The 26,902-nt window shown below is 42.2% G+C and overlaps 1 protein-coding gene across 7 annotated transcripts in view; it reads left to right on the forward strand.

Moving 5' to 3' along the window:
* Nucleotides 1-26,902, forward strand: part of LOC100082296 (WD repeat containing planar cell polarity effector) — a 193,954-nt gene that overhangs the window by 30,321 nt on the left and 136,731 nt on the right. For 5 of the 7 annotated variants that reach the window (XM_029072178.2, XM_029072180.1, XM_029072177.2 and 2 more), the window contains exons 3-5: nt 13,416-13,513; nt 20,750-20,834; nt 26,751-26,795. In XM_029072178.2, the coding sequence (XP_028928011.1) occupies nt 20,774-20,834; nt 26,751-26,795 (106 nt within the window). In that variant the 5' untranslated portion in view covers nt 13,416-13,513; nt 20,750-20,773. The remainder of the gene's footprint in view (nt 1-13,415; nt 13,514-20,749; nt 20,835-26,750; nt 26,796-26,902) is intronic. The other 2 variants (XM_029072179.2, XM_001512924.6) reach the window with 2 other exon arrangements.

Here is a 26,902-nt window from a genome sequence, read left to right on the forward strand (position 1 = left end):
CTATCCCTTAGGCACATAGTGAGAAAAGGCATCTGTTTGGGCTGTCCCAGTCCAAGAAATCTGTATTTCTGGTGAAACCTGAGGGCCAAACTCCTGGGGCAGCTTACAGATTTCCACTTCTGGGAGCTTTTTCTGCTCCTACTAAGTTTTAAAATAACATGACCAAAAAAAAAATCTCTGCTGGGCTGGATTTCCAATAGCTAGTTTCTTCAGTCACTAGCAATGGCTAAAAGAAAAGCAAGCATGTAATCAAAAATACCCTCTTTATCGAACAAAAACACTACCAATCAGCACAGTCTGTGCATGAAGATTCATTTTAGGAAAAATGTCATTATAGGCAAAGAGTTCTTTCTTCTCCCAAGGTGCTTTTCCAGTCATTCATTCATTGTTGTATTTATTGAGTGCTCACTGTGTGCAGAGCACTGTACTAAGCTCTTGGGAAAGTACAGTACAACAACAAACAGTGACATTCCCTGCTCTAAATGAGCTCACATTGTAGGTGGGGGGAGACAGACATCAATACAAATAAAGTTACAGATATGTTCACATGTATAAAATTCTTAACATGAATAATCATGTAATTCATATGTGCTTATGATGAAGATGCTTAAGGGAGCCACTGGATAATCTGGGTATAGGACACTGAAAAGATTACTCTGTGGTGCTCTTTTTACCTTAAAATACTGATGGTGAGAAGGAAGAGAATGATATGATAAAGATGAGAGACTATAGCTCTCCATCCATAGCAATCAACCAGTGCTGTTTATTGAATGTTTTCTCTATACTATGCAAGGGACTCTACTAAGAACTTGGGTGAGTACAATAGAGTTGGTAGGCATGATCGCAGCCCACAGGGACTTTACAATCTAATGTAAAGGTCGTTTCGGTCAGATGTTCTCGAGAAGCAGTGTGGCTTAGTGGAAAGAGCCCGGGCTTGGGAGTCAGAGGTTGTGGGTTCTAATCCCAGCTCCGCCACTTGTCAGCTGTGTGACTTTGGGCAAGTTATTTTACTTCTCTGTACCTCAGTTACTTCACCTGTAAAATGGGGATTAAGACTGGGAGCCCTTCGTGGGGCAGCCTGATTACCTTGTATCTACCTCAGCACTTACAATGCTTGGCACATAGTAAGTGCTTAACAAATACCATTATTATTATTATTATTATTAATGGGGAGACAGACATTAAAATAAATTACAGGCAAGGGAAGCAAGAGATTATAAGGATGTATACATAAGTGTTGTGGACATGGAGTGAGTATCAAAGTGCTTGGGGGTGGGAGAAGGGGTTAGGGAGATGAGAGGTTAGTCAGGAGGAGATGTGATTTTAATTAGGCTTTTTTGATGTTGGGCAAAGTGGTGGTCTATCAGATATGAAGGGGAAGGAGTTCCAGGCAGGAGGTAGGGTGTGAGTAAGGCGTCAACACCAAGGATTGACACAAGTTTGAGTCAGCGTAACTGGGTGTTAGAAGAGGGAAGTGTGTGGGTTGAGTAGAAGAGGGAGAATAGTGAGGACAAATAGGACATGAAGTGATGATTGTATGCCTTATAAAGCTGATGATTTTTCATCTGTTGCCAAGATAAATGGTCAACCACTGGAAGGTGTGGAGGATTGGAGAGATGCAGTCGTTCTGGAAAATGACGGTAGCATTTTAAATTATGGACTGGAGGGGGGAGAGTCTGGAGGCAGGGAGGTCAGCAAGGAGGCTGATGCAGTAGTCTAGGCGGAATCTGATGATTGTTTGACCAGCTTGGTGATAGTTTGAATACAGAGGAAAGGGCTGATTCTAGAGATGTTGTGAAGACACATCTCCTCCCAGAGGCCTTCCCTGACTGAGCCCTCCTTTTCTCCTTTACCGTCTGCGTCACCCTTGCACTTGGTTTTTCTCTCTATTCACCCCTCACTCAGGCCCACAGCACTCATGTCTATATCCATAATTTGTATATGTCAATGTCTGTCTTCCCCTCTAGATTGTAAACTCGTTTGTGATCAGGGAATGTGTCTACCAACTTGGTTATAATGTACTCTCGCAAGTTCTTAGTAGAGTTCTCTGTACACAGTATGTGCTCAATAAATATGATTAAATTGAGGATAATGCCAAAGTTATGGGCTTGTGAGCAGGGAGGATGGTAGTATTGACAACAGTGATGGGAAAGTTGTGGGGAGAAGAGGGTTTGGGTGGAAAGATGAGCAGTTCTGTTTTGGACAAGTTAAGTTTTGAGGGTTTGGTGGGACATCTAAGTAGAAATGTCCTGGAGGCAGGAGGAAATGTGAGACCGCAGAGGAGGAGAGAGATCAGGGCTGGAGAGGTAGATTTGGAAATCTTCCATGTCGAAATGATAGTTGAAGTCACGGGAGTGAATGATTTTCCCAAGGGAATGAGTGTAGATGGAGAATAGAAGGGGACCCAGAACTGAGCCTTGAGGGACCTCCACAACTAGTGTGTGGGAGGCAGAGGCAGAACAAATGAAAGAGACTGAGAAGGAACAGGCAGGGAGATAGGAGGGGAACCAGGAGAAGACAGTGTCAGTGAAACCTGGCTTAAAGAATGTTTTCAAAAGGGGGTGATCCACAATGTTGAAGGCTGCTGAGAGGTCTCAGAGGATTATCCATCTCTTCTTTCCCTCTATTCTCGTGCTCCCTGTATTGCTGTACTAAATTCCTTCCATGATAGGCCCTCCCCTCTATTTGGATTGCAAAAAAGTGGGGAAATTTTACAAATACAGTCGTTTTAATTCAAGTGCAATTAAGCATGCTGTCCCGGAGGATAATTCACAACAGTCTATTGTGTCGTCTGGTAGCTATTTTACGTGAATAATTATTAATAATAATAATAATGATGGTATTTGTTAAGCGCTTACTATGTGCAGAGCACTGTTCTAAGCGCTGGGGTAGACACAGGGGAATTAGGTTGTCCCACGTGGGGCTCACAGACTTCATCCCCATTTTACAGATGAGGTAACTGAGGCACAGAGAAGTGAAGCGACTTGCCCACAGTCACACAGCTGGCAAGTGGCAGAGCCGGGATTTGAACTCATGACCTCTGACTCCAAAGCCCGGGCTCTTTCCACTGAGCCACGCTGCTTCTCTACTATTATTATCAACTATAGCCTATCTTCTAAAGTTCTGTAGCCTTGGAATTCAATCTAATCAATGAATGGTACTTGTGGAGCGTTTGCTGTGTGCAGAGCACTTATGCCGAGGCCCTCTAGCAACCACTGTTTTGGAGATTAATTTGGTTCAACTGAGCCATAAAATTTTCTCAGATAAATGTGGCGCACTATTTTTATGCCTTTGATTGTCTCCCTCTTTTTAAATGGATTGAAGGAATCAAAACAAATGAATTTACTGATTTTTACCCCCTTTTCCATTGTGTATCATTTCACAGTGTGAAACCTTTCTGTGTTTAAAATGATGCTCTAAAAGCTATTTAGGCTTTACTGGTCAACACTTTACTGGTTTTTGTGTCCTTGAAGGACACTTCTAAAAATGTTAGTTACCTTTTCCACTCCTTCCAAAGCACTGACTACTAATCATTGACCTTAAAGCACTAAATCAGCTCTCCCCTCATACCTATCCACACTTTTCTTTCTCTACACACCAGCTCACAGTCTTCATTCCCCTGTAGGTAACCTGTGTCTGGTCTTTTCTTCCACAAATGTCTTGCCCAAGATCTTGCTCCTGCCTGGATCTCCTATCAGAGTTGACAGACCACAGCCCTGTCTATCTTGAACATCCTGAAATCACATCTCCTTCAAGGGGTCTTCCCTAATAGTCTTTAATATTCCCAGGTTACATCCCCTCTGTCACTTCTTCACCTGGGGTACTCAAATTGCCTGCAGCATTTATATGCGTATCTTACATATCCTATTATTTAAACCCTAACTCCTGGACCTATATCTATTCACTCCTTCTTCCTGCCTATAAACTATGGTAATGTGTGTCTCTTCCACTAGATTGTAAACTTGAGGGTTAGGGATCATGCCTATGTACTCTACTGTATTCTCCCAAATGCTCAGTACAGTGCTCAGCCTGCACCAGGGGCACAAATAAAGATGATTAGTTTTGGAAAATTCTAATATTTCATTGAAATATTATTACTGCTCTTTTATATTAGGTGAGCAGTGTTATCTTCTGCTCTGTGAAATTATATCCAAGAGATTCAGATTAATGACATGATATGCATATCATTCATTTCAACAGTATGTAGAAGTGCCCATTTATTTACAGATCACTCTCCTGGGTATTGTACAGAATTATAAAGACGATCAAGGCATTTGTTCTAACTGTTTACAAACTAATGGGAGATTTGAGAGTAATTTATAGTGCATATATTTTTATGGTATTTGTTAACCACTTACTATGTGCCAGACATTGTTCTAAGCACAGGGTGGATACAAGGTATTCAGGTTGGACATAGTCCCACATGGTGCTCACAGTCTTAATCCCCATTTTACAGGTGAAGGAACTGAGGCACAGAGAAGTGAAGTGACTTGGCCAAGATCACACAGCAGACAAGTGGCAGAGTCAGAATTAGAACCCAGGTCCTTCTGACTCCCAGGCCCATGCTCTATTCCCTAGGCTATGCTACTATGTATGGGGAACTGGACTAAGAATTAGAGAGAGGACATTAGAAGAGAACCCATGGTCCCTGCTGTTGAGAAGCTTACAAGTTTGAAGCATGAAAACAGAGATTTCAAGGAAGTTGTAAAGTCAAAAGGAAGATGGGAATAAATTACTTAGGGTACAAGTATTTTTTTAGATGTTAAAAGTGGATTTCCACTCTATTTTAAGAAATATTAAAAACATTTCAAAGACAATTTCACCAGTGAAAGTGTACCCATGTATGCTAGTTGTCATTCGAACAAATTAAGGGATAACGTTTTTAATATTATAGGCAATTAGTTGTGCAATGCTAAATACTCAGCACTTTTTAACTTCAAAGCATTTACCAAGATTATTTAATCTCTGCAACAATCCTGCAAAGTAGGTCAGTATCATTACCCACATTTGGCAGGTGGGGAAATTGAGGCAGAGAAATTAAGTGACTTAAGTGTTGGAACAGGATTAAAATAAAGGCGTTGCTAGTTCCCAGCCTTCCAGGCAGACTACCAGACTGCACCTTTTTTCTCAGTAACTAGTGGGCTAAATTTTGGGGCACTGCTGAAAATGAATTTGTATGACATTTACCATCTTCAGACTGCCATTACAAAATATTCAAAATCTTCAAAAATTAAGCAATAATTCTGATTTATAAGTAACTAGTACCTCTAGTATCTACTGAGATACTACATGAGTTTGTGACAAGTGAGTCATTTCGTAAGGCCACAGTGCTGCGACATTATGGCCTATGTGGTTTCAACTAAGACTCTTGATTTCCTTGTTGGTTTACTTAATTAAACCCATGTCTTTGTTTAAATGTTTTTTTTTAATGAGTAAACAGTGCCCAAGTTTTTTCTTTGTTTGGTGCCTGCCACTGATCAGTGAGAGACTTGTAATAAGCTATGTCATGACACCGAACTCTGCATAAAGACATAATTACTTCTTGGAATTGTACTTAGCACTGATTAGTGGTGAGGTAGAAAATAACCAATTTCACATTTTTGGTTTATTTTGCATCATAGAGTCTCTCTTCATTTGGATTTACATTTCTTTTGATCAGATTTTCCAAAAGGTCTTTGGGAAATGGACTACAGACTTAATTTTGTGAAGTCATTCATTCATTCATTCAATAGTGTTTATTGAGCGCTTACTATGTGCAGAGCACTGTACTAAGCGCTTGGGATGAACAAGTCGGCAACAGATAGAGACAGTCCCTGCCGTTTGACGGGCTTACAGTCTAATCGGGGGAGACGGACAGACAAGAACGATGGCAATAAATAGAGTCAAGGGGAAGAATATCTCGTAAAAACCGATGGCAACTAAATAGAATCAAGGCGATGTACAATTCATTAACAAAATAAATAGGGTAACGAAAATATATACAGTTGAGCGGACGAGTACAGTGCTGTGGGGATGGGAAGGGAGAGGTGGAGGAGCAGAGGGAAAACGGGAAAAAGAGGGTTTAGCTGCAGAGAGGTAAAGGGGAGATGGCAGAGGGAGTAGAGGGAGAAGAGGAGCTCAGTCTGGGAAGTCAAATCGTTGGCCAATTATACCTGCATCCTCTGACCTTTTTAACTTTTCACACCTAGGGCTGTCAGTTTCACAGACTAATACTCACCTGTAGGGTCAGTTGAACAATGTGTATGCACTTCATTAATTTTGACTGATTTTTTTTTTGTTGTTCTTTAAATGTCTTCTCAAATTCAATCTGCTGAATTGTGTCTAATCCATTTGTCTTTTGAGCTAGTCAGTTAACAAAAAGCATCAATATGTAATTGTATGCCTTAAGATTTTTTTCCTCATACTTTTAACTGGTGCCACAGTACCACTCATCGCTGTGATTTTTATAAAAATGCTTTTTCTGTATTTTTTCTTTCCTCCTCTTCATCATAATGCACACAATGGATTGGAATTTACCTGTTAGCATTTCATTTTCTCCCAAGTAGAATATTTTATAGCCATTAAAGCTGGTAAATCAGTCAGTTAATCCTATTTATTGAGCTCTTAATGTGTGCTGCAGTGCACTGTACTAACTGCTTGGGAGAGTACAATATAGCAGACACATTCCCTGCCCATAACCTTACAGTTGAGAACTTACAGTCTAGAAGGGAAGACAGACATTAATATAAATAAATAAATTGCACATATGTAATAATAATGTTGGTATTTGTTAAGCGCTTACTATGTGCCGAGCACTGTTCTAAGCGCTGGGATAGACATAGGGGAATCAGGTTGTCCCACGTGGGGCTCACAGTCTTAATCCCCATTTTACAGATGAGGGAACTGAGGCACCGAGAAGTGAAGTGACTTGCCCACGGTCACACAGCCGACAAGTGGCAGAGCTGGGATTCGAACTCATGAGCCCTGACTCCAAAGCCCGTGCTCTTTCCACTGAGCCACGCTGCTTCTCCACTAAGTACCTAAGTACCTAAGTGCTGTGGGGCTGGGAAGGGGGATAAAAGAAGGGAGCAAATCAGGGTGAAGCAGAAAGGAAAGGGAAAAGAGGAAAGGAGGGCTCAATCAGGTAAGGCCTCTTGGAGTAGATGTGCCTTTGGTAGTAGAAATAAGATTTGTATATGTAATAGGTAGTAATTACAAAGGCAGCAGGGACCACAGTCATCATGTTAGATAATTTGAGAAAATATCAAAATAGTAACAATTATCTACAATATATTTTAGGCTTTGGTAGAAAATGCATCAAACGAATCATTTTCCAAGTGCTTGAGGATCTGAAGGGTTAAATTGGCTGGTGAACCTGCTTTTTTATAGTTTCCAGGGAATAAAGTAGGTTCATTCAGCGCTGCTCATTCATCAGTTTCTTCCTCATATTGTAATGTAGGGAGTTAAAGAAAAAGAAAGATGTTCAGAAACTCAGATTCTGCCTTTGAAATCTCAGGTATATCAATCGATGTTTATCAATTTATCAGTTGTATTTACTGAATGCTTACTGTATGCAGAGCACTCTACTAAGCACTTGGGAGAGTACAGTTAAAAAAAAAAGGCACATTCCCTGCCTACAAGGAGCTTATAGTCTAGTATAGTCCTTGTATGGCACTGTACTAAGTGCTAGGGAGAATACAACGGGGTTGGTAGACACGTTTCCTGCCCACAAGGAGCTTACAGTTAAAGGAGGAAACAGACATTCATATAAACAAATTATAGATACACACATGAATGCTGTGGAGCTGAGGGTGGAGTGACTATAAATTGTTTAAAGGATAAAGATCCAAGTGCCATGGCGATGCAAAAAGGAGAGGGAGTGGTGGAAAACAGGGTTTAATTGGGAAAGGGCTCTTGCAGGAGATGTGATTTCAAAAGGGCTTTGAAGGTGTAGAGAAGAGTAGTTTGTCTCAAATGAAGGGGGAAGGAGTTCGAGGGCAGAGGGAGGACATGGGCAAGGGGTCGGTGGTGAGATAGATGAGGTCAAGGTACAGTGAGTAGGTTGGTGCGAACTGGGTTGTAGGAGGAAGTCAGTGAGTTAAGGTAGGAGAGGGAGAGCTGATTGAGTGCTTTAAAGCCAGTGGGAAGGAATGTCTGTAAACCATCTCCCCTGCCCTCCTCCTTCCTTAACTTCTATTTTTAACCACTCAATCTCCAATGGCTCCTTCCCCTCTGCCTTCAAACATGCCCAGGTCTCCCCATCCTAAAAAAAACCCGCTCTTGACCCCATTTCCCCCTCCAGTTATCACCCTATCTCCCTACTACCCTTCCTTTCCAAAATCCTAATAGGAGTTGTCTACAATCGCTGCTTAGAATTTCTTAACTCCCATTCTCTCCTGGACCCCCTCCAATCTGGCTTCCGTCCCCTCCACTCTACCGAGACTGCTCTCTCTAAGGTCATCCGTGACCTCCTTCTTGCCAAATCCAATGGCTCCTACTCCATTCCAATCCTCCTTGACCTCTCTGCTGCCTTTGACACTGTCGACCGTCCCCTCCTCCTCCACACCTTATCTCACCTTGGCTTCACGGACTCTGTCCTCTCCTGGTTCTCCTCTTACCTCTCTGGCCGGTCATTCTCGGTCTCCTTCGCTGGCGCCTCCTCCCCCTCCCATCCTTTAACTGTTGGAGTTCCTCAAGGGTCAGTTCTTGGCCCTCTTCTGTTCTCCATTTACACTCACTCCCTCGGTGAACTCATCCGCTCTCACGGCTTTGACTACCATCTCTACGCAGATGACACGCAGATCTACATCTCCGCCCCTGTCCTCTCCCCCTCCCTTCAGGCTCGCATCTCCTCCTGCCTCCAGGATGTCTCCACCTGGATGTCGGCCCGCCACCTAAAACTCAACATGAGCGAGACTGAGCTCCTCATCTTCCCTCCCAAACCCGGTCCTCTCCCAGACTTTCCTATCACCATGGATGGCACGACCATCCTTCCTGTCTCTCGGGCCCGCAATCTCGGTGTCATCCTTGACTCGTCTCTCTCGTTCACCCCACACATCCTATCCGTTACCGAGACATGCCGGTTTCACCTTTACAATATTGCCAAGATCCTCCCTTTCCTCTCCACCCAAACGGCTACCCTACTGCTACGGGCTCTCGTTATATCCCGGCTAGACTACTGTGTCAGCCTTCTCTCTGACCTCCCTTCCTCCTCTCTCGCCCCGCTCCAGTCTATTCTTCACTCCGCTGCCCGGCTCATCTTCCTGCAGAAACGATCTGGGCCTGTCACTCCCCTTCTTAAACAACTCCAGTGGTTGCCTATCAACCTCCGCTCCAAACAAAAACTCCTCACTCTAGGCTTCAAGGCTCTACATCACTTTGCCCCTTCCTACCTGTCCTCCCTTCTCTCTTTCTACCGCCCACCCTGCACGCTCCGCTCCTCTGCCGCCCACCTCCTCACCGTCCCTCGGTCTCGCCTATCCCGCCGCCGACCCCTGGGTCACGTCCTCCCGCGGTCCTGGAACGCCCTCCCTCCTCACCTCCGCCAAACTGATTCTCTTCCCCTCTTCAAAACCCTACTTAAAACTCACCTCCTCCAAGAGGCCTTCCCAGACTGAGCTCCTCTTCTCCCTCTACTCCCTCTACCACCCCCCCTCACCTCTCTGCAGCTTAACCCTCTTTTCCCCCCATCTCCCTCTACTCCTCCCCCTCTCCCTTCCCCTCCCCTCAGCACTGTACTCGTCCGCTCAGCTGTATATATTTTCATTACCCTATTTATTTTGTTAATGAAATGTACATCGCCTCGATTCTATTTAGTTGCCATTGTTTTTACGAGATGTTCTTCCCCTCGACTCTATTTATTGCCATCGTTCTTGTCTGTCCGTCTCCCCCGATTAGACTGTAAGCCTGTCAAATGGCAGGGACTGTCTCTATCTGTTGCCGACTTGTTCATTCCAAGAGCTTAGTACAGTGCTCTGCACATAGTAAGCGCTCAATAAATACTATTGAATGAATGAATGCAGAGTTTGATGGGGGAGGTTATTGAGGAGTAGGGAGATATGGACTGAACTTTTTTGTAGGGAAATGATCTGGACAACAGAGGCAAGTACAGACTGGAGTTGGGAGAGATGGGAAGTAGGGAGGTCAGTAAAGAGGCTGATGGAGATGTAAGTGCTTTGGATCAGCATAGGCAGTGTGGCTGAAGAGGAAAGAGCTGATTTTAGCATTGTTTGTGAAGGTGAAACCTACATGATTTGGTGACAGATTGAATATGTTGGGTAAATGAAAGAGATGGTTTGAGGGTATTGCCAAAGTTAAGATCTTGTGAGACAATTACTCTCTCCATCCTGTGAGACAGAGGGGATCGCGATGTGGTCTCCAGTGTTGGGGGAGCCTTATTTATTTACTAGATGGACAAGAACATTGATGAATGAAACTCAAACATGGTATAATCAGTTGTAGATCTTCAATGCCTCTATCCAATTCATTTTTCCCCATAATCTCTACCTTCTACCATTACTTCCAGTTGGAAAATCCTTCCTCATTCCACTTATCCCCTTGTTCAGTAGAGCTGAGTTTATGATACGTCTTTAAAGCACATGTAAGGTTACCCTCCTAGAGCAAGAAAATGTAAACAATTAGGCAACTGCACATTTCAGCAAACACTTCTCTGATGTCCATAATTCTGAATCATGAGTATTGTTCTCATTCAGATCTGTGTATATGATTCATGGGCTTTGAATCGTGCAGCATTTTCACTGTGTGTATTTTATTAATGGTGACATGCCTCCAGCTTCCAAACCACTTTTCTAATCCCTCTACCACAGAATGCCAAACCTAACCTCTCTTTGGAAACTCTCCTATTCCCACCTACAAAACAAGTACTTAGCCATTCATTTAATGTATGTATAACACAAGCTCAGTCTTGAATTCTCCCCCAGGTAAGTTTTCAAACTAGGAAATCACCTGCATTCTTTTTAAAAAACTGATTTAGTCTTTGAGCAAGGTGCAGCACATTTAAAGTTCTCATCTGGGGTTGTTTTGTATTATTTTTCTTTTTTTCTTTAAGAAAGAAGCTGGCAAGACATCTTGATATCTGGGTTGGCCGTAAGTTTGTCAAGTGATAGTTTGGTGTATTCAGCACATTTACTTTCCCATAATGCCCCCTATATCCCACTTATAATGCAGCTAGAGTAGCAGAAAATTGAAAATTCCTGGAAAACCTCTGTCTCCGGTTCCCTAGAGGTCCTCCTATACCTCTCAGATCAAAGTATAAATTTGCCAACTTTTAGGGTAAATTTTTAAGACCTGTCTAGGTTGGCCGATGGTAAGTCTGTGAAAATACCTAATTATGAATATATGGAAAAGGCACCCCCTTGCTTAATCATCCAATTCCTGATTCCATAGCTTTAGCACCTTGAGCTGAAACTGCCTTTTCCACCCAAAGTTCCCTCGATTCATTTGCTCAAAGAACTCTTGAAATCTCATTTCCCAATTAAGCCTTTCTTGACTAATTGGAAATGAGTTAGTAGTTATTACTTCACTCTTCCATCTAGTTTGACCTCCACTTCCACCATTTCTTTAGTGTATTCTTCACCTTGCTTCTCTCCTTCTATAACCCAGCCCGCATACTTCGCTCCTCTAGCATTAACTTTCTCACTGTGCCTCCATCTCACCCGTCTCGCTGCCGACCCCGGCCCGAAACACCCTCCCTCCTCAACTCCACCAAACAATGACTCTCCCCTGCTTCGAAGTCTTATTTAAGGCACATCTCCTCCACGAGACCTTGCCAGACTAAGCCCCACATCTCCCCATCAGCTTCATCCTGACTTGCACCCTTTGCCCCCCACCTCAGCCCTGCAACACTATATGTCTGTAATTTTATTTATTTGTATTGGTCTTTCTCCCCCCACCCTCTAGACTGTGAGCTCGTTGTGGGCAGGGAATGTCATTGTTTATTGTTGTGGTGTACTTTCCCAAGCACTTAGTATAGTGTTCTGCACCCAATAAGCGCTTAATAAAGGCGATTGAATGAATGAATGAATTTGGTAATGTTAGGTCAGTTGGTTTTTTTTGCATGTTTGTTCCTGTTATCTTAGAAAATAATTTTCTCAAGGGCCTTGGTAGAACCATTTAACTTAGTTCAGAACCAGTGACTAGTATCCATTTACTCTGAAACTAAAAGGTTCTACCAAAACTGATCCTCTCATAGAGGAAAGCAATTCTCTCACTCACTTTTCCTATTCCTTTGGGTGTCTGTCATTGGCCCTTGTCACATTTGTGGCCTGAACCACTTAGCCTGAGCAGTGGTCTAAGATCATGGTATCTGGGTTGGCCATTTGTCTGGGATTATACAGAGAAGATAGGTTTTCAGATGGCGATCCATTCTCTGATGTAGAGATATGGTAACAGATGCTTTTATATATGATCTTTTGATTTAGACATCTAATCTTCCACCATTACAGGGACTGCCCTCTAGTCACAAAGCTCAAAAGCAACACCCAGGTTCCCAGGGGCCTACCTGGGAGAGGGATGCTACAAATCTGGAAAAAACAGGAGTGCTCTGCATTAAAGGCTCTCCAGGAAAAGGGTCTGCAAAATGACCCATTGTTACACATTCTGTGGCTCGTGTAGCGTGTGCAATCCCATACACGTCTCCGTGTCCGGTCTCCACCTTTGATACCAAAACGTGATTTCACATCAAGCCCTGGCATCTATCCAAGAAAGGAATTTATGAAAGGTGAGGAATAGAGAATAGAGAATACGAGAGAAGGGATGAGTAGAGAGAGAAGATCCTGCCGGCTCTAGATTCTCCAGACAAGTGCACCCTCTTTGAAGACATCATCTCCTGAAAGCCCTTACACCTCAAGTACAGAGGTGATTGAAAAAAGGCAAATAAATAAATGGGGCTGGGATGGGGGATCAGGGCGAAATCCGAAAGTATCAGTGAAGCTCAAGAAATAGTGTTTTCAGGTCCTTGGAATTAAAAGTGCTCTGACTTTATAAGCTGAAAACCAGATTTAAATGGGCGCCTCCCCTTGTCTTGCCCCCTGTGAAGGTGGAAGAGCAAATCAATCAATCAGTGGTATTTGAGTGCTTACTGTTTAGAGCACTGTACTAAGTGCTTGGGAGAGCATAATACAACAGAGTTGGTAGATACATTCCGTGGCTTAGTGGAAAGAGCATGGGCTTGGGAGTCAGAGGTCATGGGTTCTAATCTTGGCTCTGCCACTTAGCTGTGTGACTTTGGGCAAGTCACTTAACTTCTCTGTGCCTCAGTGGACCTTATCTGTAAAATGGGGATGAAGACTGTGAGCCCCATGTGGGACAACCTGATTATCCTGTATCTACCTCAGTCCTAGAGCAGTGCTTGGCGCATAGTAAGTGCTTAACAAATGCTAAAATAGTAATAATAATAATACATTTCATGTCCACAGGGTGTTTACAGTTTAAAGGAGAGTCCTGGGAAGGGTTCCTGAGTTACCAGTGGGAGTTTCCAGGTCCGTGGAGTTTCCGAATGACATTGGATCCCAAAGTAGGTGGTAGTGGCACCTCTAGACCTAGGAAAGAACTGGGAACTTGCACCACCAATTTAATCACTCCTCTCCACTTTTCCATTCCTGTACTAATTGTGTGACTGGCAGGGGTACCGTGAAAGGCCAGAACATGTGCTTATTGCTTCTCATGTTGCTCCTACTTGACCATAGAGTAGCACAGGTCGGAAAGAGTGGTAGAGGATGCCTGGGTCCCATTCATGAGGAATCTATTCTGCGATACCTGAAGAATTGTATTCAATTTTCTGTACATTTCAAACAACTAGATTCTTACTGGAGGTAAATGTAAGCATACTAATAAAATGGTGTGGTAGTAATGGGCCCTTTGGTTGGATTTGAAATCTACTTGAGAAAAGGTAGAGATCACTTTGAATAGTTTTCATTGTACGAAAATATTTTTTAACTTGAAAAGGAAATTGATTCATTTTTGGCTTCATTTAAAAGCTAGAAGAATTAATCCAGTAGAGCCTGAAATAACCTTACAATGTTTTACTTTCATGCCAGAATTCTTGAGCTCTCGGAATTTATTTTCGTACGATATTAATTAAAAAGATGTCATAGGTCTATGCTTTCAACAAATGATTCGTGTTTGTGCTATTTACTGTTGTCTGTTGCCTGCATATTTCTTTCTTTGGGTACATGGTGAATGCCACCATACATTAAGAATTAACTCCTGCCTGAAATTGCCTCAAAAAGCTTTGTTGGACTTTCATTCTGTTTTTGTTAATTTTCTGGTTCAAATTTTTCAAATATGAATATATAAGGATGTGTGTATGAAAAGATATTCAAATGATCATATTGAGATGGTCAGTGGAGAAAGGCCAGACTTTTAATATTAATGGAAATCACCTTTGAACTGAGAACTGTCAGAACATTAACTTACAGAGTTGCTGTTTCCAAAATAGTTCTCAGTGATAGCCGAAATACTTTGAAAATATTAGTGAGTTGCTACCAAATGTGCTAAGATGACCTTATGATTGATGAATCACAAATGTGTTTCTTATTTATTACCCTAATTTAGATTTGATAGTTTACTGGCCTGCTAGTGTTGTGATCAGCCCAGGGCCACATGTGTCCTTCCAGTTATAGGAGGGCAGGTTCTTTGATTTTTACTCAATTTGTTTTGTTTTTATGGTATTTGTTAAGGGCTTATTATGTGCCAGGCACTGAACTACTCCATTGTGCTCTCCCAAGCAGTTCATTCATTCATTCATTCATTCAATAGTATTTATTGAGCGCTTACTATGTGCAGAGCACTGTACTAAGCGCTTGGAATGAACAAGTCGGCAACAGATAGAGACAGTCCCTGCCGTCTGACGGGCCTACAGTCTAATCGAGGGAGACGGACAGACAAGAACAATGGCAATAAATAGAGTCAAGGGGAAGAACATCTCGTAAAAACAATGGCAACTAAATAGAATCGAGGCGATATACATTTCATTAACAAAATAAATAGGGTAATGGAAATATATACAGTTGAACGGACGAGTACAGTGCTGAGGGGAGGGGAAGGGAGAGGGGGAGGAGCAGAGGGAAAGGGGGAAAAGAGGGTTTAGCTGCGGAGAGGTGAAGGGGGGGTGGTAGAGGGAGTAGAGGGAGAAGAGGAGCTCAGTCTGGGAAGGCCTCTCGGAGGAGGTGAGTTTTAAGTAGGGTTTTGAAGAGGGGAAGAGAATCAGTTTGGCGGAGGTGAGGAGGGAGGGCGTTCCAGGACCGCGGGAGGACGTGGCCCAGGGGTCGGCGGCGGGATAGGCGAGACCGAGGGACGGTGAGGAGGTGGGCGGCAGAGGAGCGGAGCGTGCAGGGTGGGCGGTAGAAAGAGAGAAGGGAGGACAGGTAGGAAGGGGCAAGGTGATGTAGAGCCTCGAAGCCTAGAGTGAGGAGTTTTTGTTTGGAGCGGAGGTTGATAGGCAACCACTGGAGTTGTTTAAGAAGGGGAGTGACAGGCCCAGATCGTTTCTGCAGGAAGATGAGCCGGGCAGCGGAGTGAAGAATAGACTGGAGCGGGGCGAGAGAGGAGGAAGGGAGGTCAGAGAGAAGGCTGACACAGTAGTCTAGCCGGGATATAACGAGAGCCCGTAGCAGTAGGGTAGCCGTTTGGGTGGAGAGGAAAGGGAGGATCTTGGCGATATTGTAAAGGTGAAACCGGCATGTCTCGGTAACGGATAGGATGTGTGGGGTGAACGAGAGAGACAAGTCAAGGATGACACCGAGATTGCGGGCCCGAGAGACGGGAAGGATGGTCGTGCCATCCACGGTGATAGAGAAGTCCGGGAGAGGACCGGGTTTGGGAGGGAAGATGAGGAGCTCAGTCTCGCTCATGTTGAGTTTTAGGTGGCGGGCCGACATCCAGGTGGAGACACCCTGGAGGCAGGAGGAGATGCGAGCCTGAAGGGAGGGGGAGAGGACAGGGGCAGAGATGTAGATCTGCGTGTCATCTGCGTAGAGATGGTAGTCAAAGCCGTGAGAGCGGATGAGTTCACCGAGGGAGTGAGTGTAAATGGAGAACAGAAGAGGGCCAAGAACTGACCCTTGAGGAACTCCAACAGTTAAAGGATGGGAGGGGGAGGAGGCGCCAGCGAAGGAGACCGAGAATGACCGGCCAGAGAGGTAAGAGGAGAACCGGGAGAGGACGGAGTCCGTGAAGCCAAGGTGAGATAAGGTATGGAGGAGGAGGGGATGGTCGACAGTGTCAAAGGCAGAAGAGATGTCAAGGAGGATCGGAATGGAGTAGGAGCCATTGGATTTGGCAAGAAGGAGGTCATGGGTTACCTTAGAGAGAGCAGTCTCGGTAGAGTGGAGGGGACGGAAGCCAGATTGGAGGGGGTCTAGGAGAGAATGGGAGTTAAGGAATTCTAAGCATCGATTGTAGGCGACTCGTCCTAGGATTTTGGAAAGGAAGGATAGTAGGGAGATAGGGCGATAACTGGAGGGCGAAGTGGGGTCAAGAGCGGGTTTTTTTAGCATGGGGGAGACGTGGGCATGTTTGAAGGCAGCGGGGAAGGAGCCATTGGAGATTCAGTAGCCTACACACAGTAGGTATGTAATAAGTACCACTGATTAATTGATGATTCATCTTCACAATCTCTAGCTGTTCCTTTTTTATATGGCATGTGTTAAGCACTTATCTATGTGCCAGGCACTGTTTTAAGTGCTGGGGTAGATACAAGCTAATCAGCTTGGACACAGTCCATGCCCCACAATCTTAATCCCTATTTTTCAGATGAGGTAACTGAGGCACAGAGAAGTTAAGTGACTTGCCTAAGGTCACACAGCAGACTGGTGGCTGAGCTGGGATTAGTACCCAGGTCCTTCTAACTCCCAAGCCCATGCTTCAGCCATTAGGCCACACTGCTTCTCTATTTACCCATTATCGTATGTGTCCAATTCCCCACACAACTCAGAGGACTAATATTTTTTAAATGGTTCCCTGCCAACTTCATAGGGCAACCACATGCCTCTCATCCACATTGCACAAGCTTCTCCTCTTTTCAGACTACAAACTGTGCTAAAAGACCTTCTCTTCTTCTGAGGGCAAGAGAATCCTGTTGCTATTAAGATTCCCTGCTTTCAAAAGAAGCAGCGAGACCTAGTGGAAAAAGCTAGACCTGGGAGTCAGAGAACCTGACGTCATCACCTCAGCTCCGTGACCTAGGGCAAGTCAACTTCTCTGAGTCTCACTTATCTGTAAAATGAGTATTAAGACTGTGAACCCCAAGAGGGAAAAGGGCTGTGTCCAACCCGATTATCTTGTATCTGTTCTAGCACTTAGTACAGTGCCTGGCACATAGTAAGAGCTTAACACATTCCACAAAAACCAACCAAACAAAAATTCTCTGTAGATGCCATCAGTTTAGGGTGAAGTAAAGAAGGCTTACTCCCCACTTGCCTTTGCCCAGATTGGAACCTTCAATGGAACTGAAATTGCATGAGGAAAAAAAAATCCTAGTAAAGATAATAATGACAATGATAATTATGTTATTTATTAATATGTTATTTATTAAGCACTTATTATTTGCCAAGTACTATTCTAAGAACTGCTCTAAGTACTGGAGTTGATACAAGCTTATCAGTTTGAACACAGGCCCTGTCCTACCTAGGGTTCATAGACTAGGTAGGAAGGAGTAGCATTTTTCAGATGAGGAAACTGAGGCACAGAGAAGTTTAGTGACCTGCCCAAGATCACCCAGCAGCTAAGTCAGGGAACCAGGATTAGAACCCAGTTCCTTCTGATTCCTACGCCCATGCTCTATCCACTAGGCTAGGCAGCTTCTCATTTCCATCATTTCTATTTAGGTATTAAATCAGCACCAGAAATAGTGCAGCGCTGGTTGTCAGAGGACCTGGGTTCTAATCCAAACTCTGCCACTTGTTGGCTATGTGACATAGAGAAAAAGGTGATCAAATACCTGTTCTCTCTCCTGCTTCGATTGTGCCTCCCCAAAGGGATGGGGACTGTGTCTGACTTGGTTATCCTTCCTTTATCTGTATTTACTTTAATGTTAGTTTTCTCCAATTTATTGTAAGATCCCTGAGGACAGGGATGGTGCCTCACACTTTTATTGTATTTTACTCCCCCAAGCACTTGGTACAGTGCTTGGCACACAGTAAGTGCTCAATAAATACTATTGATTGATGAAGGGATCATTGGGTAACAGTTCCTCTGAATGAGATGCAGTTAAGTCATTGAGAGTTGCGTCATCCACTGCTAAATGAAATTATTTCTCCAGATGAAAAATTTCTTTATCTGCCCAGGAGTGAGCATTTGAGAAAATCTGGGAACAGAATTCCTTTCAAGATTCATTGAATGTTGAGTGCTTAATCTCAGCCCAGTTAAAGCGTGGCAGAGAATTTACATATATCGTTTGGCCAGAACCTTTATATTGAGGCTATCGATGCCTGTTTACTTGTTTTGATTCCTGTTTAGACTGTGAGCCCATTATAGGCAGAGAAGCAGTGTGCCTTAGTGGAAGGGTCTTGGGCTTGGGAGTCAGAGGGCATGAGTTCTAATCCTGGCTCCGCCACCTGTCTGCTGTGTGACCTTGGGCAAGTCACTTAACTTCTCTGTGCCTCAGTTACCTCATCTGCAAAAATGGGGATTAAAAAATGTGAGCCCTACGTGGGACAGCCTGATTATCCTATATCTACCCCGGCGCTTAGAACAGTGCTCTGCACATAGTAAGTGCCTAACAAATACCATAATAATAATTATTATTATTATTGTCTCTGTTGCTGAATTATACTTTCCAAGTGCTTAGTACAGTGCTCTGCACACAGTAAGCGCTCAATAAATACGATTGAATGAATAAATCTTGGAGCCGATTGGTGCAAATACATGGGATAAGCCATCAAACAATTGCGGTTATATTCCTGGTGAGGTTGCACCCTGTGGAAGAATTATCTTGGGGTACATAAGCCATATTTATTCTGCTACTTCATCCTGATAGGGTACTTCCTGCTAGAAGTTCATTTGTAAATAGTTTTTGTCTCTCTCCCTTTTCAGACTGTGAACTGCTTGGGAATGTATACACTTTCTCCAAAGGGACTCAAATACCACTACTTGATCTATTTGTACCCGCTTTTAAATAGAGGAAAAATATTTATACAGATTGACTGTTATATGACCAATATTTATACAAATTGACTGTTATATGACCTTGGACAATTCACTTCTCTGTCCCTCAGCTGCCTCATTTTTAAAATGGGAATTAAGATTGTGAGCCCCATGGGGGACATGGACTGTGACCAACCTGGTTAGCTTGTAGCTATTGTAGTGCTTATTACAGTGCCTGGCACATAGTAAGTGCTTAATTAATACCATAAAAGAATTTTTATCAGTGTTATCTTGCAGAACTGGATAGGCACATTTACCATGGCATGCCTATTAAAGCTAATCTGAATATTTATATAGATTAACAGTTACTTGTAAGTTACTGGCAAACTGTTCTGTACTCTAACCTGTTAAGAAGAAATGGAAAATATGACATTATTAATATGGAGTAAAGAAGTGGTAGATAAGAATAGTAATTTCTGTCACCATCATCATGCCACCACAGCCAGGGTTCTCTTCTTTAGGAATGGGAGTGTACAGTTCATGTGCATACCTCGTTCCATTGCAAATATACTGATTAGATCAGGTTTAAGTATGCGGTGATGGGTTCTCTTTCTTTTTTGAACTCCCTGTCAGTCTTCTCTTCCCATCTTTTTTTCCTCTTCCTACATATGTATCACATATATGTGAAAAACACACTTTTAAGGTTATTGTTCGTTACATTTGTCAACTGATTTCTTAATAATAATAATTATTATTATGGTATTTGTTAAGCGCTTATTCTGTGCCAAGCATGTTCTAAACACTGGGGTAGATACAAGGTAATGAGGTTGTTCCACTTGGGGCTCGCAGTCTTAATCCCCATTTTACAGATGAGGTAACTGAGGCACCGAGAAGTTAAGCGGCTTGCCCAAGGTCACCCAGCAAAGTGGCTGAGCTGGGATTAGAACCCACATGCTCTGACTCCCAAGCCCGTGCTCTTTCCACCAAACCACGCTGCTAAGCACTGGGGAAAAATACAAGGTATTAAGGCAATGTCCCTGGCTCACAGGAGGCTCAGAGTTTGAAGAAGATATGGGGAATGAAGAGATACCTAGCGAATAAATAATGAAAGGGTAGGAAAAATGCAGCAAACAAAATCAGCAGTAGATAACTACTTTGAGGTAGAAGACCTCAGTTTAGGCAGTAGTAGATAACTACTTTGAAGTAAAACTCCTCAGCTTAGGTCTAAAAGATCACAACCTTCCCCAAATTCTCAAGTTAGTAGTGCAGAATTCAGTTTTATTTGAAGCAGTTTAGTTTTCATATTAAAAACTAAAATTTGTCACTATAACAATTTTTATCTTGTATGAAAGTGCCTGATCAACGCATTTGCAGCTTTCAAAAATCAGGTCTGTATTTCTCTAATTTGAGAAAAAGACAATTATGAATGTACCTTTCCACATTTTTAGAATGACGGCATGCAATTAAGGTGTGTTGCATTTTACCTATGGAATTGTAGCTCTTGAAGGGAGAAAAAACAAAAACAAAAAAATGCAATGAAATATACCTAACTCGATGCGCTGTAGTCCACACTTTAAATGTTATTAGAGATGACTGTTTCTTAAATATGTTTCTTTCCACTTCCATTTTACTGTAATTAATTCACATAATTTTATTGTTTTAACAGAACTGAAATTCTGTCTGCCATGAGATGTCTTTCTGCCTTACTGAACTGCATCTGTGGTCTTTGAAGAATACTTTACATATTGGAGGTAAAGCTACTATAAACAAACTTTCTTGTTCTAATTAAAAAGATAAAATAAATTGGAAAAAATATGCTCTTAGTGAAGATCCCAACTATCCAAATTAATCTAGATTGATGTGTAGTGAGAATTACTTTATTATAACTGGATTGGTTTGTATACTTATATTAGTAAGGTAGTGGAGTTTAATTTTCATTTGGGAAGTTACTTTTAGTATCTTTACCGATATTTTTCCTCTGTATGTCCAACTTTTTTCAATTCCCTCATAATAGTTATTAGTGCTTACAAATATTGTAGACTAGCTAACAGCAATTGTCATAATCCTATGTATGTCATTTCTCACTGGTATTTTCCCAGACAATTGGTACAGTATGTTGTTCCTAGTAGGTATTCAGTAAGTATTTGTATTACTACTACAACTAAAGCTATGTTTTTTACTTAGGCAGCAAAAGTATTGCCTTTGATTTTTCTTATCGTTTTAAAGGTTTTGCACATATTTAAAATTTGACTATATTTTAATTAGAATGAAACTAATGTTCTTCCAAGTATTTTCCATTAAAAAGCAATATTTTAGAGAAATTCCCTCCAAATAAGAATTTGATTTTGTATTTTAAAATATGCCATGGGCATATTAATCCATCATTTGCCTTTTAAAATTTCTGACAGTATGAGTCAACTGAAAAAAAAAGCAATAGTACTAGCAAGCATTGTTTCTTACAGACCACGTCTTGTGCAAAACATCAGACATAGCATTACTTGTAGTGCTACTTATTTTTGCTTTCAATTTTCAAACCCATTTCAAAACTATAAAAACAGAGTCTGATTTGTTGAAAAAAAAATTTAAAGAAAAGTTCATTATCTTCATGGTGGTAGTGATAATAGATTCCTTAGTTTTAATAGCACATTAATCAGGGTCTGTTGGCAATAGATAACTCTTAGCACTGTTAGGTTTTTAATTATTTTAGGTATTGGTTTTAACATTTTGTAACAGGATAAATCATTTGGAGCGAATTAACAGTTTTATTTTGCAGCAGTTTAAGTCTGAGGTAATTTTCATGAAACTAAAAGATAAATGCAGTATGATCTTATGAAAGAAAAAAGGAGGTCATTCTAGCAGGAAGAATGTGAGTGATTCCAGCTCCAAAATGAAAGTGCAGAACATTTGAGTGCCATGAATGATTTTAGACCTGCTAAGATATGAAGATCTACCCCTGCAAGCATAATTGCTTCATATGCACAAAGAAGGGAATGGCAGCTGCACATTTCATTTGCCAGTTGCCCCTCCTTTCAGACACATGTGGATACAATCTCTAAATCAACAGCAGTAGCTACAGACATGAAAGAAGTGGGTGCTCTTCAAACAATAGGTCGATGGATGGATGGATGTGGTCCAGTGACCTATGCCTGATATGTGACTATTGTTATATTTTCTGGAAAAAAAAAACTTCATATAGGTTACTTTTTCCCCTCCTCAGCTTTGCCTGAATTTTGTGTGCTAAAATGCATCATTGTTCTGCCATTGAGATTCACACTGTTTACACTAGTACATTGGCGTTGGGTTGAAAATTAGTAATGGAGACAGCCTACCCATTTGACAGAATGTACAGATTCAGAATGAATCAGAAATGGTTTTATGCATCAGAGAAATCTTTAGAACATTATTAACATTTATCGGGACACCTTGAAGTGTTTTTTTATGGAAGTGATATTAATACTAATTCTAATAAAATCTTAGCGAGGTCGGTGAGAGCAAGAATTTGTGAGCAAGAAGGTGAAAGGTGAATTGTGAAGCCATAGAGTATTGCCTAAGAAATAATTTCACAGTTTTAAGCAGGTATCTGAAGCAAGGAGTAAGTCAGCCAGTGGACTTGTGCTTTTTCCACAGTCTGAGTAGCTCAGTTCTACTCAAAACCCTTGGGTTCAGGTTGGACCAGTTAACCTGGGCACTTTTTGTATGTCAGGAGAAGGACTGGGCACCTTCAGGAGCCATGGACTCCAGAGGTATAAAACTGACTCCTCGATCATGAAGATTCCTGGTGATCTGGTCTGGGTCCTCCCTCAGAGATTTGGGTTGCTCATTCCCAGGTCCGGAATCATTGGTTGGTTTGATTTGCTGTTTGTGACTTCTTCTCAGGGGCTGACATTATGGAGGAATGTAGGAGAATATCTGTCTGAGAGAGAGACACACACACACACTCTCTCTCTCTCTCTCTCTCTCTCTCTCTCTCTCTCTCTCTCACCTTTCCTCATTCCTTCCAATTAAAAAAAATAGAATTTATTCTCCGAAATAGTTATTCCATAAACCTAAGAGCTGTGCACTGGGGTCAGGTGCCCAGAGAAACATAGCCCATGACTGACTGGCTGGGAGTATGGTGCTGCTGTAAATTGGATCAAGCTCTGGCATGTGAATTTTGGTCTCAGTCCCAACACCAGCTTGCTCCATGACTCCAGGCAAATCATTCATCCTCTCCGTGTCTGACTGTACTCATCTATAAAATTAGATATTAGTGTAGCCTGAGCCTCAAAATTCCACTTAGCAGTGACATGAGAATTAAGGAAAGAATTCTAATCTGTAGGATTTGAGCTCCTCAAAGAAAAGCAGTGTAGGTTCTCAGAGCCAATTTTGTCTCTCGTTTCCCTTTTTTGGTAGTCGGGGAGAAACCAGGCCGAGGTACAGCCGTGGAGGGGAAAAAGCAAAGAGGGATAAGGATGGAGAGTAGTTCCTCTCGGAAGGGCCATTCCACACAGGTGAAATATGAGCTTTGGGAGCTTCAGTGGGACGGATGAAGCCACACAGTGTGTCAACCTTCGTTTCAGTCTCATTATGCCTCTTGCCACAAAACATTCCAGTTTTTCTTCTGGAATACAATGCTAAACTGTCCTTGACTTCAGTAACTTCAATTGTAAAGAATGACAGCAATGCCCTGGCCTCTCTGTCAGTCAAGGGGAGTCGGTCAGATTTACCAGGAGAATACTAGAGAAATTATTGCTGAGGTTCATCCCAACACAAAGCTTTCATCACAGCGAAATATCAATTTCATCATTGGTAATGATAATAATAATTGTGTGTGTTAAGCACTTACAATATGCCAAGCACTATTCTCAAGCATTGGGTAGGTAGATACAGGTTAATCAGGTTGGACACCATCCCTGCCCTACCTGGGCCTCACAGTCGAGCAGGAGGGAGAACAGGTATTGAATCCCCATTTTACAGTTGAGAAAACTGAGGCCCAGAGAAGTGAAGGGACTTGCCTAAGGTCCCACACCAGGCATGTGGTGGAGTCAGGATTAGAATCAAGGTCCTCTGACTCCCAGGCTTAGGCTCTCTCCACTAGGCCAGGGAGCATCTGTGGAGAGAACAGCACAACTTAAATATTTGTGAACTGCTATTTTTGGTTTTATTGACCCAGACATTTTCTTCCGTTTTGGTAGTTATTTTCTTGATAAATCAAATGATTCTTCTCCTGTGAAAAGCTACTCTGAGAGTCGTAGTAGAACTTAGAGTGGCATGGCCTATTTCAAAGAGCCTGGGCCTGGAAACAGAGGACCTGGGTTCTAATCCTGGCTTCACCACTTGCCTGCTTGTGACCTTGGGCAAGTCACTTCACTTCTCTGGGCCTCAGTTACCTCATCTCTAAAATAACAATTGAGACCAGTCTCATGTGGGATATGGGTTTTATCCAACCTGATGGTCTTGTTTCTACCCCAGCGCTTAGTACAGTGCCTGGCACATATAGTAAGTACTTAACAAATACTATTTAAAGAAAAAAACATAGGAATTCAGAAACATTATTTGGCATTCTTAGTTTTTCCAGTCTTTAAAAACTTGTTTCCACCCCTTCCGGTGCTCCAAAATACCAGTTTGTTTGAGGTGACTAGAAAACTAGTACTGATCCCAGTGCGTCATTGGCCTTTGACCAAATTCTATCAAATCTGGCCCGCCCCATTGTGGAAATTGCCCAGGGTAATTTCACCAAAGCATGGGCAAGGCTGGGCCTGGGGGCATTTTTTTTTTTTTTAACTCGGGTCAAGTGCCTGGATGATCTCCTGGGTCAACCTCCCTCACCCCTCCAAAATAAAACTACGCCTTAAGAAGGCAGAGGATTTCTAACCTTTCTGTAGCCTTCTAGCCTGTCTAGGATTTCTGACTGTAGCCCTGAAACTTCTGAATAGATCAGGCTGGCTATAGAAGTGAAGTTACTCTAGCTCTGCTCCTGAAGCACCAAAGCGAATTTAATCCTGGATTTAGATTGGATCTGAAAACAATGGCTTAGACATATGCAGATACAAGTCAAGCACTTAGAACAGTGCTCAGCACAGTGTAGGCACCTAATAAATATCATTGATCGATGTGCAAGAGTGATTTGTTTGTATCCCCCCTGTGCTTAGTATGGTGCCTGGCACACAGTAAACGCTTAACAAATATTACAGTTATTATTGAAGGGCCCTATCCATCCTCTTTACGTACCTAAATTCAAGTTTCATATGGGTGCAGATTAGCTCTTAACTTACTTAGAATTCATAAAATGATTAGAATGCAGGAAACTTTACAAACCGGGCTTTGAGATATTTGGAAGAAAAATAATATAAATATTAGCATGCACAAACGTAGGTTCATCCAAAAAAGGGATCGCTTTTGGCTTGGAAAAGGTTGTTCATGAAAATGGGGTGGCTTTTAAATTTAGCAGTCTCCAAATGTACAGCAGGGATCTGCTTTGAATCTAAATCTGCTTTGAAATATAAATTACCGTTTAAAAGCTTTATTTTCATTTTAGAAAGTTTTGCATCATTGAAATGGTCACTAGGGGGCAGTCTACACTGCTTTCACTTACCTAAGAAATCATTTCCTCTTTGCAAGTGGTGGAGGAAAGTGGTGTTTGTTAGAAAACACGAATTCCTGAATTCTTTAGAGAGCCGGAGGAAAGGTACTTTCATAGTTATGAAACAGCTCCAATAGATAGAAAAAACCATGTCTCAAATTGTTTTTTATCCTCTGGTAGAAGTCCCACATGCTCAACTACATGAACATAGATACTAGTGTCGCCCTGGGAGGTGTAGGTCTGAATTGGGCTTGGGCTAGGAAGTCTTTTACAGTCTAAGGCGACCACAGGAGTTCAGCTAGATCCTTTGTTCATACAGCTCTTCCGGACCTGAGGAAAACCTTTTGAGTTTTGGGCCTGCCCTCAATCATTAGCCAATCACATTTATCACCTAGTGTCTTAAATGCAATATTAAGTACTTGAAGGTATATAGTATTGCCAAAGGACACATTCCTTGTCTTCAACCATTCTAGGCTGACAGACACAAAATTACATTTTGCAACTGGCCAAGGTGAGTTCAGGATCACTCAGAAAGGACCCGACTGACACTGACTGCAGGGCCTATCCAGGCTTCCTGAACAATCCCAGAACTAGATCAGCTCAGAGGTCATCTGGGGTCCCCAAAACTGGAGCCATTCCAGACTACATCATTCTTGCCTTTCTCTGAACCCGGACAGTAGTCTCCCGAGTGTGGGAAAAGAGGAAGAAGGCACAAGAAGCATTCAACTTAGATGTATTCAGCTCCATGTTGGATAACATCCTGTGAATCATTTGTGCTCTTCATTACTACTTTAGTAAAAGCTGCAGATTTCAGAAACACTTCAAAGGAAGCATGGGTGGGAAGGTTTGCTCTTTGTGATTTTTAAACTCTAAACGGTTATCTTCCTGACTGCTGAGTTGGGCTTAAGTAGAGCTTCCCTGCCACTTTGCAAATAAACTCATAGTGCCAACCTTCCTAAACTAGGCTAATATGTAGAAAAAAGCTGTGCTCAACTTCTGTTGGACCTCCATGATCATTTTTTTTCTATAATAGAGATGGCAACGCAGTATGAGCAATCTTTCCCCCGCGGAGCAAACACTGATTATTATCTCTCCTATTACATAGATGGAGATATTGGAGTCTATCAGTATTATGACAAGAAAGAAACAGGTAAATATTTTCTTTGGAAATAAATAACTTTTTCCTAAAGTTAAATAGCAAATTATCAGTGGCCATGTGGTGTGTAGTTAAGATCAAGTACCCCAATTTCAAAGTTA

Source organism: Ornithorhynchus anatinus, chromosome 9 (assembly GCF_004115215.2).
Source record: "Ornithorhynchus anatinus isolate Pmale09 chromosome 9, mOrnAna1.pri.v4, whole genome shotgun sequence".
Taxonomy (NCBI): domain Eukaryota; kingdom Metazoa; phylum Chordata; class Mammalia; order Monotremata; family Ornithorhynchidae; genus Ornithorhynchus; species Ornithorhynchus anatinus.